The sequence below is a fragment of the Sphaeramia orbicularis genome, chromosome 5 (genome assembly GCF_902148855.1).
Source record: "Sphaeramia orbicularis chromosome 5, fSphaOr1.1, whole genome shotgun sequence".
Classification (NCBI taxonomy): Eukaryota; Metazoa; Chordata; class Actinopteri; order Kurtiformes; family Apogonidae; genus Sphaeramia; species Sphaeramia orbicularis.
Window position 1 is genome coordinate 22,962,159 of NC_043961.1, and position 19,280 is coordinate 22,981,438.

Genomic DNA, 19,280 nt, shown 5'->3' on the forward strand with positions numbered 1-19,280 from the left:
AGGGTCCAGTCCGGCCCTTGGGATGAATTTGTGAAATGCAAAAATTACACTAAGATGTTAACAATCCTTTTAGTTCAGGTTCCACATTCAGACCAATTCAATCTCAAGTGGGCGGGACTTGTAAAATACTATCATAATAACATATAAATAATGACAACTCCAAATTTTGCTCTTTGTAAATGTAAATATTTTCATGTATTTGCACTAAAACAAAGTATAATTTTGCAAAAAATGTGAATAACCTGAACAAATACGAACAACCTGAAATGTCAAAAGAGAAGTAAGTACAATTTTAACAAGATTCTGCCTGATATTAAATGTTTGGTGTATTTTTTAATATTATAATGTAAATGTGTAAATGATAAAGTAAGGCAGAATATTTTTAAAATTACACTAATTTTTTTCAGTTCTTTCATGTTATTCACATTGTTTGAAAGGATAGTTTGCAGATGTAAACCTTTTCGTAGTGTAAATTAACTTTTTTCACTCTAAAACATAGAGAAAAGTTTGGAGTTAACATTATTTCTACATTATTATGTTATTATTTTACTAGTCCGGCCCACTTCAGATCAAATTTAGCTGAATGTGGCCCCTGAACTAAAATGAGTTTGACACCCCTGCTCTAGTGGCTCCAATAAACAAATATGGTGATGTCAAATTGCAAACTATTGACATTAAAACTGCAACTTGGACTTATTATATACAGCCTGTGGTCAACATGAAATCATGCAAATGTGTGTGTGCGCATATTTTTTGTAATGAATAATGTGTGTTTCTTCAGTATTTACAATGCTGAGGTATAGGCTAGTTAGGGTGGATGATAGATTAACAATCAAGGGTGTCACAATCACTTAAATTTAGGGGCCACATTCAGTCCAATTTAATCTGAAGTGGGTCAGACCAATAAAATATGTAAATAACCACAAAATTCTAATAGGCCTAAATAATGAAAACTGAAGATTTTTCTTTTTTAGTTTAAAAAAATTGCATGAAAATGTTTACATGTACAAACTATCCTTTCTCAAAAAATGTGAATAACCTGAACAAATATGAACAACCTGAAATACCATAAGACAAGGAAGTGCAGTTTTAACAATATTATGCTTGTTACTAAATGTTTTGTGCCTTTGTAGGCCTAATGTGAGTCTAAGGGTGTATTCACACCAGGAAAGTCCGATAGTTCACTTGCTTTGGTCCGGACCAGATCATTATTATTTTTTTAAAATTTGGTGCGGTTCGTATTCACACTGTACATTTTTGTAAGTGGACCAAAATCTGTAAACAAAACCACGTGTGCTGAGGTCGTTCATCCATTGGACAGAAATGAGCAGTGTCCATTAAAGCGCTCAGTCCAAAGTGAAAGGACAGAATCATGGACATTTTGCTGCTGTTTTTGTTATCGTCATAGCGGTTTTTACAGATGCAGACGTCTGCACAAGTGTTTGAGCAGCAAGAGCGTTTGATGCAACGTCAGGTTTACAGTATTTTAGAATTAATTTCTCAATGACGAAGACACAGGGCAAGACGGCTACGGAGGACAGCGCTCATGTGTGCACATCATGTTGTGACTGTTGGTCTGATTCACGCAAGACAGAACAGGTCTGAAGTGTGAATTCTGCTAGTATGTGAAAAGACTGTTCTCCAAAAGCATTAGTGCTCCGTACTGCTTACCTATGCGTATCTCTCCTATATCACCGTTCAGTTTAGCCAGGGACAGAATTCCTTAACGCAGGTAAAGTTTGCTGGGGATGATGAAGTCGTTTATTATTTTTTATTTCAAGCACAACAGACAAATCTAACCGTCATCCTAATCGTTCTCTCGCTGAACAAGCTGAAAACGTCGGAGTTTTTCTGTGTCCTTTCTAGCAGCTGTGTTATATGCACATCTGCCCAGATGTCCAAAAGGCAGCGTGTCCCTTCCAAGCTCCAAGTTTGACCAGGGTTCATTTTCAGCTACGTAGTCTATCCTCACTCTGAGCGCTTCTCTGGTAAAACTCTGTTGTCCATAATGCTTGACGCACGACAGGAGCTCGTTAGGTACAAAAAACCCAACTGTGTCGGATCGGGTCCGGTCTGCTTTCACACCTCAAACGAACCGCACCAGGGTTCGTATGGAACCGCACCGAGACCACCTCTTCAACTGGGTCTCGGTTCGCTTGTTTGGTCGGAACAGAGTTCGGTGGTTTTTATTCACACCAGCCCAAAAGGTCCGAACCAAGGGAGCAAACGAACTCTGGTCTGTTTTAAACGGACCAAACAAGGCAGGTGTGAATACACCCTAAGTTGTAATGCACAAAGGTAAATTACAAGCTCAGGCTTAATATTGTTAAAAATTGCACTTATTTTTCTTAAGAATCAGTTTGTTCATATTACTCACATTTTTTAAAGTATAATTTATAAATGTAAGCATTTTCAGAATGTAATTTAACTTTTGTCACACTGAAGGATAAAGAAAAGTTTACACTATTTATGGGTTATTATGTTATTACACTCAACAAAAATATAAACGCACCACTTTTGTTTTTGCTCCCATTTTTCATGAGCTGAACTCAAAGATCTAAAACTTTTTCTGTGTACACACAAGGTTTATTTCTCTCAAATATTGTTCACAAATCTGTCTAAATATGTGTTAGTGAACACTTCTTCTTTGCTGAGATAATCCATCCACCTCACAGGTGTGGCATATCAAGATGCTGATTAGACAGCATGATTTTTGCACAGGTGTGCCTTAGGCTGGCCATAATAAAAGGCCACTCCAAAATGTGCAGTTTTATCACACAGCACAATACCACAGATGTCACAAGTTTTGAGGGAACATGCAATTGGCATGCTGACTTCAGGAATCTCCACCAGAGCTTTTGCCTGTGAATTGAATGTTCATTTCTCTACCATAAGCCATCTCCAAAGCTGTTTCAGAGAATTCATGAAGAAGACTGTGCGAGGAAAATGGTGGTCACACCAAATACTGACTGGTTTTCTGACCCCCCTGGACCACCCAATACAGTAAAACTGCACATTTTAGAGTGGCCTTTTATTGTGGCCAGCCTAAATCACACCTGTGCAATAATCCTGCTGTCTAATCAACATCTTGATATGCCACACCTGTGAGGTGGATGGATTATCTCAGCAAAGGACAAAGGAGAAGTGCTCACTAACACAGATTTAGACAAATTTATGAACAATATTTGAGAGAAATAGGCCTTTTGTGTACATAGAAAAAGTTTTAGATCTTTGAGTTCAGCTCATGAAAAATGGGAGCAAAAACAAAAGTGGTGCGTTTATATTTTTGTTGAATGTATTTTACTGATCCAACTTGAGACCATATTGGGCTGCATGTGGCCCTGGAACTGAAATAAGTTTGACAGCCCTGCCATAAATATTCATGCACATAAGAGAAAACACAGAAAATATTTATGTGTCAGACAATAATGGGTGAGGTGACAGTTATTTTGATAAAGGTGGCACATGGCGCTTCTGTGAAAACGTGCCCTTCTCCATTTCAGTGTCCAGGAGTTTGAAGTATGTGTTGAAGGGGGGGTTCAGTGTCCATGGCTATTGTTTCAGTAAAGTGGGCTGTTGCTCTGTCATTGAGTACATGATGTTGAGATGCTGAGTGTGAGGGAGTGGATTATTTTTGAGGCTATGTGTGTGATTTTGTTTGAGTGTGACAGCATGGTGTAAAACCTGGAGGAACAGTCCAACAGAATGGGTTGGATTATGCTCCTGTACAGTAGTAACAGAAGGCGGGGGGCACTGAGTGAACAGATAACACTGGTCTACAATTTTTTAGAAATGATTTACTTCAGAGATTAAATGTGCTAAATGTTACGTATTTTAATAAGAGTAACTGGAAAATAAATGACAAAAGTGCTGGTTTGCTGATGTTTTCAAGGTATGATTCAGTGTTATTACACATATATATTGGTTTATGTACATTTATATAATAGTTTTATAAATCTTCCACTAAATATAACCTGTAAAGTGAATGTATTCTAATGTGCAGTGTTTTGAAGTAGATCTTGTAGCTCTGAGACAAATATTCCTTTTGAGTCAAACCCATTCTCTCGTTAATTCTTGAATTTCACATTTTAACCCAAGGCTGTATCTTGGAAAGTTTAGCCAACCAGCATTTTTTACTTGATTTTTCTTTATCAGTGACTCTCATGTGGTAAAATTTCATTACTTTTATTCTGGAAGCATTTTCCTTGTAGACCAGTGTAACACGTACCCTCTGCTGTGAGCGTTTATGCATGTCTGTTAAGTGATGGTCAAAGGTTAGAATACTGTCCAAGGTGAGTTAGAAGTATTTTCATTCATTGATTCATTCATTTATTTGTTTTGAGCAGAAGAAAAACAAAACTTTTATGTGTACAAGGAACTAATATCAGAGCAAATGCATTAATAGAGGTGATCAAGACAACATGAGTGTGTCTATGAAACTGGGTTTATTTTTGTACCTGGCACTTCAACAGCTTTTTAGACCCAATAATAAAAGAGAAATTTAGACATATTTCCCCCCAGGATGTACCTAATGATGACCTCAGATAAATGCAAAAAAAAAAAAAATCATACTCTTACTCTGAGCCATCCCAAAATTAATGAATTTTTAATAAAACATTGTGGCTAAAAATAGGACCAAAATTAGGACAGGAAAAGCTACCTAGGTGTCAGTGCGTTAGATCTGGAAAACATTTCTTGAAATTGTCTTATATACCATTATAAATAAAGACACTGTTTTAAATTTGTCAGTCCTAGTGGTTTTTCTAATCCAGACATACAGATTTTTCATGAATTGGCAGTCTCATTCCAGGTTTCGCTTGTAACCCATCATGTCCACTTGCGTTACATGCGAATACTGCCCATTTAAACATAAATAAATTGCTAGTGATTTTGCAACAGCGGTCATTTTTGTGAAACACTGTGCCTTTCATAATGAGTTTGATTCCCAAAATGCACCTGTGAAAGAATAAAAAGATGTATAAAAAAAAAAAAAAAAAAGTAATTTTTGTGTCCTTTTTACGACAGCGTATTAGGGCCACATAAGAAAAAAAACCCACTTGTCACTACGAGAATAAAGTCGTTATTTAACGAGAATAAAGTCGTTATTTAATGAGAATAAAGTTATTTATCGAGAAAAAACTCATTATTTAACGAGAATAAAGTCATTATTTAACGAGAATAAAGTTGTTATATTTCGAGAATTAAGCCATAACATAATGAGAAGTTGTACCTACTCATCGATGTAGAACTTGGAACATTTGTGAAATTATACTTCATTTGGGGGTTAGACACAAAGGCCAAATACTGAGTCTATCCCCCATCAACACATTAGTCTAAGGACTTTGAAGACATTTTGCACACATTTAGGTTTGTTGTAAGAACCGAACTGATTTGTAGTAAATTTCCTCTTTTGTGGAGGAGAAACTGCTGAAGTGTTCATCTGCAGGGCTATCAGTGGAAATACCAGAGAACTATACAGAGAGGGTCTGTTGTTTCTGATCAAACTGTGGGGATGCTACTGTGAGTTTTGGAGTCCAACAGAAGGGAAGTTGCTGCTTCGCTTGTTGCCTTCGCTGTAAAACTGGAAACTCTGTCAAATTTTCAAAATATTATGAGTTTAATCTCATAAAAGTACGACTTTATTCTTGTTAAATTATGACTTTATTCTCGTTAATCAACGACTTTATTCTCGTTAATTAATGTCTTTATTCTCGTTAAATGAGTTTTTTAAAAACTACGACTTTATTCTCGTTAAATAACGACTTTATTCTCGTTAAATAGAGCTTTTTAAAAACTACAACTTTATTCTTGTTAAATAATGACTTTCTCGTTAAATAATGAGTTTTTTAAAAACTATGATTTTATTCTCGTTAATAACAACTTTATTCTCATAGTGACAAGCGTTTGTTTTTCTTATGTGGCCCTAATACGCCGTTGTACCTTTTTACCATGTTACATACAGATTTTTGTATAAAAATAACATAAAAATAATACAAAAAATGTGTTTTATCAGAAAAATAGTCCCTCTTTTTTCTTAGTAAATATTTATCTTTAAAATAGACCCAAAGTGCTTCCAAACTTGCTGCATAAACTTAGTCTACATCTTGTTTGAATTTTTACCCCCTCTGTCCTGTTTTTAGGGACCAGTTTCATAGAAGCCCCCATATGGGCTTGCAATTGTCAAGTACACTAGTAATAAAATAAATTCAATAAGTATTGCTTAAAAAGGAGTGGGAAGTGTATTTGAATTAATTAGCTTATCATGTTATATTTATCACCACTAAGTGTCTAATACCACCTTACACCCTGTCCATCCATGACAGGCCTTTGAAGCTGTACTATTGTAATCATGTCAGTGCTTTCCCGTATTCCCTTTTTCTGAATAAAATGAGTGAAATTAACATATATCCAAGCAACTAGTCTTTACAGAAACCAAACAAAGAATCTATTACAGTGTGCTGCTGAAGGACCAGTAGCACAATGTCACACTGTCAGTCTTTCAGGCAAGGTTATGAATGATGGGTGGAGTGACAGCATATAAAAGGCTGTTTAATTGCTGATTGATTACTGAGTGTAGTATTTTACATTATCAGGGCAAAGTATAATGAGTCACCAAGTTGTTTCACAGTAGAAGCAGTAGTGTGGAGGTGTTCCATCACCTGCTGTGGTGTCCTTTTGCCTTTGGATTAGACCTAAATGTAGAAGTGGTGCAGCTGTTGTTAGTAGTCGTTCAGTTAAATAGCCAAAACTGTTTTCACTGAGACAAACAGTGACATATGGTGATTTATTTTTAACAGTTCTTTATTTGTCTCTGCTTGTTGTCCATCTTGCCCTCTGCAGGACCTGTGAGCAGTGCGTTGGTCAACCGCTTTGGAAGTCGCCCCGTCGTCATGTTGGGTGGACTGATGTGTGGTGTTTCCATGGTAACCGCTTCTTTTGGGGACTCCATCATTTACCTGTACTTCTGCATTGGTGTCATTGGAGGTATAGTACTTGGATGTGAATTTTTTTCTGCATTTTCGCAATGAGACTGTATACCGTTGCGGAAAAAAATTATTAGACCACACTTGTTTTCTTCAATTTCTTGTTCATTTTAACGCCTGGAATAACTAAAGGTAAACTTTTTTGGACAAACATCATAATAACAACAAAAATAGCTCATAAGAGTTTAATTTAAGAGCTGATATCTAGACATTTTTCATGGTTTTCTTGATAATAACCAAAATCACTTCAGTTCTTACATCAATAGCTGTGGCACTATACTTCCAAAAACAGTGCTTTTTGGCATTCCATGTTTTCTTTTCTGTCTGTTTTAGTCACAGGATACACACAGGAGTTAGTACTTGATTGCATAACCATTGTTTTTGGTGACTTTTGATGGTCCAATAATTTTTTCCGTGACTGTATAAAGATGGAAATAGTGACAATAAAGCCAAAAAATTTTTTATCGCCCCCTGGTGTCATAAACCTCACCCGCTCACCCGTTTTCATGCAAATATTTGACAAATTTTAACTGAATTTCCAGAAACAAATCTAATTTGCATGCATTTCCATCTATTTACTACTCATATGCAAATATTTTTATTCCCGTTTTTTCCTCATCATCATAGTTTAAAAGTTTGCTCATTAATTATATAGAAAGTATTATGGGTAGTGTTGCATACACGCCATCTGAGAAGTTGATCGAAGTGCTGATAAGGTCTGTGTACTTTCAGACATGACAGCTGTTGCCTGGTGTGAATCACACAGTGTATCAAACTCTTTCAGTTTGTCAAAGCCATCGTCTAACGTTTCTTTTTGAAGCTCTTCATCAATGCTAGTTTCTTTCTTGTTTTCCATCTAATAAACTATTTCTATACTTTTATAAATTCAAGCCATTGTTGTAGTTCCACACATACAATTTCACACTAAATCTGTTGCCACTGCATGTATTTGTATTTACCGTTTATGGACTGCCTGACTTTCCATCTCTCCCAAGTGTACAAACTTTTGAAAAATTTCCAGTGTTTCCATGTGTTTTTTTTTTTTTTTTGATGCACACATTTAAAATACTGATTTAAAAACTGCTGGATGGAAGCATCAACAGTATATCACCTGGGGCCTCATGTATAAAGACTTGCGTGGATTTCATACTGAAACCTGGTGTACGCCCAAATCCAGAAAAGTCCGAACGCACAAAAAAATCCAGATGTATGAAACTGAGCGTACGCCCGAATCCAAGTACACTTCCTTTATTCATCCCAATCAGCGTGGAATTGAGCGCATATGTTGGAATACCTGACTCCTCCCTCTCCACGCCCACATTTAAATATGCAAATTAGTATAAACGGGGTCTGCAGGTGGGATTCCCTCTGGGATTCCCCTGTCTGCAGGATCAGACGATGACGTCAAGGTGGACGCGAAGCGGAGGCCAAAACAGGCGGAAGGAGAAAAGAGACGAACTGAGACTTAGCAGAAAGTTGACGATATTGTGGGTGACACTTTTCTCACAGGTCTGACATGGATTACCCCCAAGGTAAATATATATTTAGTATTAGTGTAAGTCACACATTAGTTTAATCTATGGGTCATCCAATAGTCTGATCACAGCCAAACAAGAAAAAGGTTCATGCGTAATTATGTCAGGATATCAAAGAGGAAATCAAAGACTTTGACTCATGTTTAATCACTCAAATTATTAATTTCCAACAATGACGCAGAAGACAGTCAGACGCAGTATCATCCTCCTGTCACAGAGGCTTCTGTTGACTCCCTGGCGTTAGCTGGTCCTCCGATCCGCCACAGCCCACTGCTGATGCCCGTCTGACCGGTGTCCAGAACACTGGCATGGGTCCGTGCTGACCCGAGTCACATTTGGACATCGTGAGGACAATCGGTGGAGTCAATGAGCGACTGGACCGACTAATAAATGTTCTCACAGACACGAAGACAACATTAAATGCATTTATCAACCAATGAATTTGGGGTCCTTGTCTCTTTATATGGTTGTTGCTTAATGTCCTCCCAGGCAGGATTGGCATTGTTGGATACAGGGTCTAATTGGTTCTGGTTCTGGTGGTGGATGTGCTGCTCTGACAACAGGATGACGTGCCGGTGTGTTCATTGTTCTTCTGTGTATCTCCGATGTGCCCATCAATCGGAGGAATGATCTTTTTCACATTATTAACAGTTTTTCAGTGTCACCTCTAAGTGTCGCCAAAGGTTCCAAAGCACTAGAAACGTGCGTACGCCAGCTGTGGACTTGGCGTGAAGGACCGCACATTTCCACGATCATTTCAGTCTTTATACATCTGAACGTGAGCGTGGAAAAGGGCGTACGCCAGGTTTTTGTGCGTACGCACGCTTTATACATGAGGCCCCAGGTCTCTACTTATTTGTCTTTATATCACTTTATTTGTAATAAGTTGTTCGATGATGATAAAAATACAGTCATGAAAAAAATTAGACCATCAAAAGTCATCAAAACAATGGTTAGGCAATCAAGTACTAACTCCTGTGTGTATCCTGTGACTAAAACAGACAGAAAAGAAAACATGGAATGTCTAAAAGCACTGTTTTTGTCAGTACAGTGCCATAGCTATGGATGTTAAGAACTGAAGTGATTTTGGTTATTATCAAGAAAACATGGAAAATGTCTAGATATCAGCTCTTGAATTAAACTGGTATGAGCTATTTTTATTGTTACCATTATATTTGTCCAAACAAATGTACCTTTAGTTGAAGCAGGCATTAAAATGAACAAGAAATTGAAGAAAACAAGGACAGTCGAATATTTTTTTTCGCGACTAGATGCAGGGTTCCTGAGGGATCTTAAATAGTCTTAGAAGTCTTGAATTTACAAATCTGCATTTAATATCTTAAAAAAAGTCTTTAACTTTGATATGGCATGTCTTAAGTTCTGTTGCCACAAACTTGTTGTCTGTATTGTCTTTAAATGTGTCCAAGCTGCAAAGAAAGTACTGTTAGTGGTCTCAGTTCTACCCGTTTCAACCCAACAATTTATATCAAAATTAGGAACCAGTTATCAGTAACTTTGCAGCCCCTGGTGAGAATCAAGGTGTTGGAGTAAATAATACATGTGACTAAATTCTAGGAGTCATGAATCTTTGCTAGTATGGTAATGAAATAGGCATTAAATTCTGTTCTAAGTAGTGTTAAAAAGGTCTTAAAAGTCTTCAATTTAACTTTTAGAAACCTGTAGGAATCCTGAGATGACTTGTAATGACCAATGACTGTTGCAGTTTTATCTCTCAGGGTTCAGTCCCATCATCCATCCATATTACCAGTGGCTGAAAACCTTAGGTTAGCTCCAGGTCATCAACAAGAACCCCTGCTTCTGTCTCTAAACAGGTACTTGTCTGAAACAACAGAGTCTAATACAAAGACAAAGTACCTTTTTTATTTGCAATTAAGTGAATGAGCCACTTGGTTTCATGTTATAGATTCCAGGCTTGTTTACCTCTTTGCTCATCATTCCCAGTGGCCTTGGTTAAGCCCCTCTGAGACCAGGAGGTTGACAGTCGGAGTCTTTTTACATCCTTACAGGATCTTTGGGTTGCCAGATCTGATTCTCTTCACCAGGGTTTGCTCTGTTTGTCGGGGCCCAGGGCATCGGCCCCGGCTCCTGGGGTGCAGTTAGACCACCAAGGGGAGCAGAACCAGGACAGTAATTAAGACAGAGCTGTCATGGATCCCAGAGTGCATAGTCTTCCCGTGGCCCTCTGTTCTCTCCCGTAGGCTTCCATCATGGTCGTCACATGGGGGCTCATCGCCACCCTGCGAGGCTCATTACCCGGCCAAGGACTGCTGTGAAGGATTAATAAGCCCAGTGAAGTGGCTGGGCCATGTGTGATGCTCGGGGGCATGTGAGCGCCCTGCTCTGCTCCCCTGTGCCCTGGCATGCTGACACGTAGGCATCAGGCAGTTTCACTTAGCAGACACATATACAATACGCTGCATGCATCCACACAGACTGGTACACTCACATAAAAACATGTAACCACTCTGCTGAAAAGTCATCATAAATGGCTTTTATCAGATGGTTCTCCCTGCATTTTGTTTGAAAAGGACCTGTCAGAGATTGTTAAATGTATAATTTTCCCATACTAATCAAACAGACTAATAACCAATATGCATTTGCAGTAAAATAACTACAATTTTGGTGTCAAATTGTCAGAACTTCAACACAAAAGGCTGTAGGAATGCATTTAAGCTGAATCTCAATTAAATACAGAACCACTCAGTAAATTAAAATGGAGGGTTTATAAATAAAAAATACTAGCTTGTAAGTATGCATTTACTTCTCTTTTACTCTCTAATGTGTTGTCAGTCAGACAGTGTTGAGTGTGTATCATTGCTGTGTGCATGTGTGGGAAAGTAAACGGGGAGTTTTGATCAGAGCCAAATTAAAATGTTTTAAGTTTATTTTATTTAATCTGATATCTGATCAAATAAAATCAGTTAGAGACTGATAAAAATGTGAATCAGATCAGTCATGAATCATAATCAATATCCACTTATTTTAAAGACCAAGTATGCACGATATTCCTCAGAAAACACTTTATAGAATCTTCACATTAAAAGTCCTTGTTCATCGTTACTTCTAACTCTGTCAGTGTGGTGATGGTGGTATTTAACCTGCCGCTATTTTCTTTTTTTCTTTTTTTCCATTGCTGTGTTTGAGGTAGTTGTGGACATTCAGACATTGCCTTTGTACCTCCAGCTGGTCGTATCTGTCTCTCTCTCTTCTCTTCTCATTTATTGCTCTGTTCTATCTGACAGACAAATCTCAGGGCAAAAGCACACACCTATACACACTTCAGCCTATCACCTCTAACAGACCATTCAGTTTCTTACTCACTCAAGCGCCTCCAGTGAAGTGAGGGTTGCGCATGGCAAATTTAAGATCAACAGATTAGCACTATCCCCAGATACAATGAAGAAGTGATGAGTTTTATATAGATTTTTGTAAAATAAGAGGTTGATGAATACTCTGGAGATGGTGTGTAAGATTTATTTTAATAAAAACAAGATACAAGACAGTGTTTGACTTGATCAACTCTTATGTACACTTTTTAACCGTCAGTTAAAAATTTCCGACTCAGCACTATTTACAGGGTGCATGCACAGGTCTTAAAACTCTTAAAAAGTATGGAATTTTGAAACGCTGTTTTCTAGACCTTGAAAAGTCTGGAATTTTGTATGAAAGTCTTAATAAAGTATGGAAAACAGTTTCTCTCAGTCAAATTTTAGAGTGTGCTCAAAGGCACACAGTCTTGTAAGGTAAATAAAAATACACAAGGAAAGCATATTAGTTACTTAGTTTCAGTTTATTTCAAATATACAACAAAACAAAGTAATCCTACTTCATTCTTTAGAAATAAAAAAGATTGCAAGAAAACATGAAAAACTTTCTAGTGAAACTTGTTTGTGTTATATCCATGCACTTTTGTGATTTTCATATGTTTGGAAAATGTTTCTGTTAGTAAAACATAATTTACTGTGAATTATGATTCATTCATTTATTAAAATGAACTTTTCTACTACACACAACAGGTGCAATCTCAACCAAAAAAGTAGCCACGCAACTATAACAGTACAGAAAGTCAAGGTCTGGGGTGGGGGTAGGTAGGACTTTTGAAAATGTCTAGAAAAAGTCTGGAATTTTTATTTGGATAAAGAGCAAGCACCCTGATTTATCTTAGTCCCAAATACGTATGAACTGTGTGTGTGTTAGACGAACAAGACAAGAACATACACATACCTTGTACAAGTTTTATTGGTGTTCTTAACCCTTGCTGGCAATGTGGAGATCACTGACCCTTTGCTGACCTTTGTCTTCATCTGTATCTTACATCCACGCGGATTAATGTCCAGAATCCTCTGACGAGCTGCTTGTATTGCTTACTAATGGTGTCTATCAGTCACGAGCATTTCAATTTGTGGGAAAATGGGAATAAAAGGGTGACAAATGTTACCAAACAGCTGAATACATAATTGAAGCATTTAATGTTATGCCAGCACTGATTTGCCTAAAACAGAAATGCTCCTCTGACCAACGATTATGTGTAAATAGAGGGATGTTAAATATTCATCGAATGACTGAGGGTATAAATCAGTTGTGTAGCACCATGGGTTCAATTCTCAACCCAGGTCATCTCCTGTCTCTCCATCATTTCTTGAATAAAAGGGCTTTAAATGATTTATATTTGAAGATATTTTATGGATGTCAGTACACCGTGTATTGACTGTTATCCCAAAACAGGGAAAACGATGAGATCAGGCTTGAATAATCCCTGAAAACAAAATGTACTTAAAGTTACAAAAGTGCACCTACTGTATTTTAGAATCACCTATTGTCTTTGTCTAAATACAGATTTTATTTTTGTTATTTTTTTGGGTGACTGACGCATTTCCACATGTAAATTTAAAATGTATATTTATATTAAATTATAACTGTTAAATTAATCCTCCTAGCAAGCAGTTCTGTTTTCATGAATTGCATATGGTAATTCCCCTTTGGCTTTGGTTCTATAAACTGATAAGAGGAGAAAATGCAATGAAGCTGACAATGGAAAGTGCTACTACAGCAGAGTATGCATCTATATGTAGCTATTCAGCTTCATGAAAAATAAAGTGCTCATTTTCTGACAAAAAAGCTATGAAATTGAATTTTGGGGTGAAAGGCAGGAATGTGAATGTCTCAGGCTCTCTAATCTGTTTCTACTTAAACGGACAAATTATTTTTGAAATGGTTTCAGCTTTCTGTAATGAGATTTTAACTGGCAAAAGTGAAATGGGGTGATATCTTAATGGGCACCAAGCAGAACCAGTTCTTAATTTAATTTAGTAAGTATGCTTCGACTTTTTAATCTGCTGTTTCTGGAATGTGACTGATTTCTCTCGATGTGTCTTACATGCAGGGTTCGGCCTCTCCTTTAACCTCAACGCATCTCTGACTATCATCAGTAAATATTTTCTGGCCAGGCGTCCTCTGGCCAATGGGCTGGCCATGGCTGGGAGCCCAGTGTTCCTGTGCTTCCTCGCGCCTCTGAACCAGTATCTACAGGATAAGTACGGCTGGAGGGGAAGTCTGCTCATCCTTGGGGCTTTGATGCTTAACTGTTGTGTAGCTGGGGCCCTGATGAGACCTGTTAGGATGACTTTAAAACAGTCTTATCCACCACAGAAGAAATTAGAGGAGCAGCCTGATAAACACATCACCAGGATTAAAGGAACGTGTATGGAGAATGCTAAGAAGTTCTTGGATTTGACCTTCTTTAAGGATCGAGGGTTCGTCATCTACCTCATAGGGAACATAATGTTCATCTTTGGCGCCTATGCTCCTATCGTGTTCCTGTCAGCCTACGCTGTGAGTCGAGGTGTAGAGGAGTACTCCGCGGCCTACCTGCTCTCCATTATGGGCTTTGTGGACATGTTTGTTCGGCCCGGTACCGGCCTCATAGCCAACAGTAAGTGGATCAGGCCCAGAGTCCAGTACTTCTTCAGCTTTGCCATGGTTTTCAACGGCACATGTCACTTACTGTGTCCACTCACCACAAGCTACGCCTTGCTGGTGGTTTATGCCATATTTTTTGGCGTGGGCTTCGGTATGGTGTTCGCCCTGATCTTCGAGTGCCTGATGGACCTGATGGGAAATCAACGCTTCCCCAGTGCGGTCGGACTGGTCACCATCATAGAGTGCTTCCCCATGCTGCTGGGACCGCCCGCTGCAGGTAAATGACATGAGTTGACATTTTCAAGAGTTTCTATTTGTCTTTATCTTTTTCTGTTTTAATGTTGAATTTTGTTTTAGTTAGTTTTACACTATTATTATTATTATTATTAGTAGTATTAGTATTATTATTAGTAGTAGTAGTAGTAGTAGTAGTAGTAGTAGTAACCTTTATTTAACCTGGAAGTCCCATTGAGATCAGAATTCTCTTTTGCAAGGACGACCTAGCCAAGGTAGCAGCCATACAAAATCAACACAAGATACACAGCTGAGGAGAGCTTGCAGACCTCCGCCAAGATAGATCTGTCTCTGCCCCCCCCCCCCCAAAAAAAAATATATATATATTTCTTCCTTGTGCCAGTATCAACTTTTCCTGAAAATTTCATGTAAATCTGTCCATAATTTTTTTAGTTATCTTGCTAACAAACAAACAAGCAAACAAACATGCAAAACAAAGTAATAACAACTATTCATGAAAAAAAACCTAGACGTTCTTCTCTCACTGCATTTTTTATGATTCTCTTAAAATCATTAATGATATGAGTGTATAAGAGTCAAGTGTAAGAACTTCTTTGGAGATTACTGCAAGACTTTGGTACATGGTGGGAAAAAGCTATTTTGTCAAGGTCTGTCCAAGCCCAAGGAACATTCAAGAACTACCACTTGAATTAATCTTTATACTCTTAGTCTTACTTTGAAGAAGTGACTCATTTTAGCTCAGGTTTCATTTAGTTTTAGCGTTTTCTTTTAGTTTTTTATTTATTATTATTATTTTAATTATTATTATTCATTTATTAATTTATTTATATGGAAAGCCTTGATTTACTGAAGCTGAAAAAGGGAAGATGGAAGAATGCATGACATCAAAATGATTATTTACTAAACATCTCATATTGTATAAAGCCATTTTACTCTTGCACATGCTATGCTAGTTTTATTTGTTTTTATTTTTTTCACTACTAGCTTGCTCACCAGCCAATTGGCCATGAGCTGTTGTGAGTTCGCTGTGTCTGTTGTCATCTTTGTTGCTGTCCCCTTTTTGTCATTTTCGTTAGTACTTTCTTCAAATATCTTGCCTCATGAAAGGACTGGTCAGATTCTTTCGAAATTTTAGCTTCTTTGGGACAATGTCTACAAAGTTTGTTCGCAGTTTTGTGACACTTTAATTTTTGAGTTTTTGACAAAGACCTGACTCACTAAACACTGTTCTAGTTTATCTAATCTTATCTGAAAGAAATCACATCATATGAACTGATTTCTTTGTCTCTTGCACAAGTATTTACTTTGAGCTCAGTCTAGTTTGCCTTTTCTTGCTCCTTCTGCAGTACTAGAGAAGTGAATAATAAACAAACAGCAGAAATAAATAGCCAGTTTAGAGCAGGTCATTCTGCAAACAATGCAGCAAACTGAATTATACAAAGAGAAAATCTATTTATCTCAGATTTTTTTTTTCTTTCTTTATCTCCTGCCTGCTTCCACTCTACATTATGTTATGGGAAAGCTTGGCTGCTTTAAGTTATTCCTTCAGAACTAGATTATCACTGGTGAGTAGGGGTCTTGTCGAGGGCATATCTGGCCCCACAAAAGGGAATAATTGGTCACGGTTGTTTAGTGTTACAAAGAAGCTGGGGGCACTCGATGCTTGCATGGCTGCTGCAGTATTTATGCCTTCATACAAATATGCACAACTTAGAAGCTGAGGATTGTGCACATCCTTTACATTTACAACAGCCATATACCTTTATTCCAAAAGAGCTGCACAATCACATTTCCTCTGACTGCAAGTTCATATAAAGTTGAATATCAGCAAAGGGATTTTAGTAAGTCACTAAGGGTGTATTGCATCTGAGCAGTACTTTTTTGCTTAGGAAGGTTCTTAACAGAGTGAAATGACCCAGAAGTATCGGTCAGCCATGATAAGGGCTGTCTGAATTCTCTAAATCCAAAGAAAAGGAGCTTTAATGCTTCCTATAGTGTCTCCTTTAGCAAAGCCTACACTCCTCTGCTAAAGACCATCCTTTACCATAAGTTAAAGGCAGAGTGTCGTCCCACAATTCATTGCAGCGGCAACATGGGCTATTCATGGAAACAAACAATCAACGTAACAGGATGCACATTTTCATCTTCTGCCACAGCTGTACAACATGATAATATGTTTTATACCTTAAACTTTTGTTAGTGTGAATTGTGTAGTTAATACAGTGGTTTTATTATCCATTAAGGTTTGTCTCCTTTAATCATGTAAAACCAAATAAAACTAAACTGCAAACTGAAATGGGTGTTCAACAGGAGGAGAAATGCAGCCAAATCAGGTTGGGGGAGGTACATCTGTGGGTTAAGATGCTACCATACATGCAGGTAGATGATCATTTTTGTAGGAAATTCATTTATCAGACAGAGATAGTTGTTTGTTTACCTGCTTTACTAGTTTCAGCTACTTCCTGTAGCCTTCATCAGAAGCGTCACATGCGGTCCTGGAGAAGAGGTCAGACAGCAGGGGGCGTAAACCCTCCCTGCTGTTTGACCAATCCTCCTGAGCAGCCTATAAGACATGTCACAACAACATTATGTGACGCTTCTGATGAAGGCTGCAGGAAGTAGCTGAAACGAATAAAACAGGTAAACGAACAACTACCCCTATCTGATAAATGAATGAATGAAATAGTTGTATTTGTAAGACAGTATAAACCTTTACCAGACAGGCAGGTAGATGATGTTTAATTCAACAATTAAACTTGTCCATATGTAGACTAGTAGATTTATGCAGGGTTCCCACGTGTCCTGGAAAACCTGGAAAATGATTGACCAATTTTCCAGTCATGGAAAACATATGGAAAATGAGAAAAAAGGTCAGATGTCCTGGAAATGGTTAAATTATCCTGAAAAATTATTTATCCTCCCCCTGCCTTGTGACCTTGTGTGCCTAAACTGAGATGAAACAAAGGAAATAGTTTTTCAGTGAAAATGTATTGGAAATATACAAATATTTTTAGAGGAAATGCAGGAGAGAAAGTAGAAGAGGAGAGAAAGTTGAGTTGGGAACTGCCCAACTGAACATTGTCACTCAAAGTCTGAATAATAAACAGAAACAATCTGGATAAATGCAAGTTGCAACTGTAGATAAAAACACTTCTAAAGAATGAGGGGAACAGGGGTACGTATACTTAACACCATTAAAAACACACAGTCCAAACGTGGTGTAATTTCCAGAATATGATTTGCTCAGGGGCCTATTTTGTATATGTTGCTCATGAGATGACTAACACAGTTAACAGGTGTATTTTTTTCATTCCCGACATGTGCAACGTCAACATTTGGACTAATCCTTTAATGTCGGACATTGAGTTAAATCTCTTGTACAGAGTCACACTGGACTGGTAGCTTTAGGTGTGGTCAATAGCCGATATAAAGGCAGCAAAGAAAACGCTGAAATGTTTCTGCCAGCTCACAATGCCCCAACTTACGAAACAACAGACAGAACGTGCCACTGGCATATTACGAGCAGGTCTGAGCCGTGGTGAAGTCGCTCGCCGTCTGCGCTGTCATCGCAGTACAATCAGTCATCTGAGTATCAGATCGGATCGGATCCTTCAGGACAGGATCATGAGACTTGTCAGTTCCATGCATTGTCGTTGCCCTTTCAATTTCTGAGTACCTCTATTCAGTGCCCTGAATAAATGTGTTAAGTTGATCACAATTCGTCCACAATTCATTCTCTAATGACCAGTGCTTCCCTCTTTAATATGAAGGAAACCCCAAACCAATTAATTTAATATATCTCCAAATATACAGGGGTTGGACAAAATAATGGAAACACCTTCACCTCAAGATGATAATGCCCCAATCCATACAGCTAGAATTGTTAAAGAATGGCATGAGGAACATTCTAATGAAGTTGAGCATCTCGTATGGCTGGCACAGTCCCCAGACCTCAACATTATTGAGCATTTATGGTCAGTTTTAGAGATTCAAGTAAGACGTCGATTTCCACCGCCATCGTCTCTAAAAGAGTTGGAGGGTATTCTAACTGAAGAATGGCTTAAAATTCCTTTAGAAACAATTCACAAGTTGTATGAATCAATACCTCGGAGAATTGAGGCTGTAATTGCCGCAAAAGGTGGACCTACACCATATTAAATTATATCTTGTTGATTTTTTAAGGTGTTTCCATTATTTTGTCCAACCCCTGTACATATTATTCTGACCCATGCATTTTTAATGGTGCTAAGTATATTAGTGTACGACGTCTCTGTAGCGGCTGAAAATGTCCCTGAAAAGTCCTGGAAAATAATTTCAGAGAAAGAGTGGGAACCCTCTTATGGACATAATGTATACCTTTATGCTCATGTTACATAGTTTTAGTATTTTGAAACAATGCTAATTCAGAGTCCATTCTGACAAATCTGGACGAACAGGATGATGCATGTGACTGAATACTAGTGCACATTTAGGCTTATTTCTGTCCCAACCTCAGTAATGAAGACACATTTTTACAGATCTGCTCATGTTTATATACTGCATTAAACAACACTGTAAGACTGCATCA

At 37.8% G+C, this 19,280-nt stretch overlaps 1 protein-coding gene across 1 annotated transcript in view; it reads left to right on the top strand.

The window, feature by feature from the left end:
• The window catches only part of LOC115418926 (monocarboxylate transporter 2-like), a 34,914-nt gene that overhangs the window by 5,188 nt on the left and 10,446 nt on the right, over positions 1-19,280 (top strand). The window contains exons 3-4 of the mRNA XM_030133480.1: positions 6,841-6,984; positions 13,923-14,735. Of these exons, the coding sequence (XP_029989340.1) occupies positions 6,841-6,984; positions 13,923-14,735 (957 nt within the window). The remainder of the gene's footprint in view (positions 1-6,840; positions 6,985-13,922; positions 14,736-19,280) is intronic.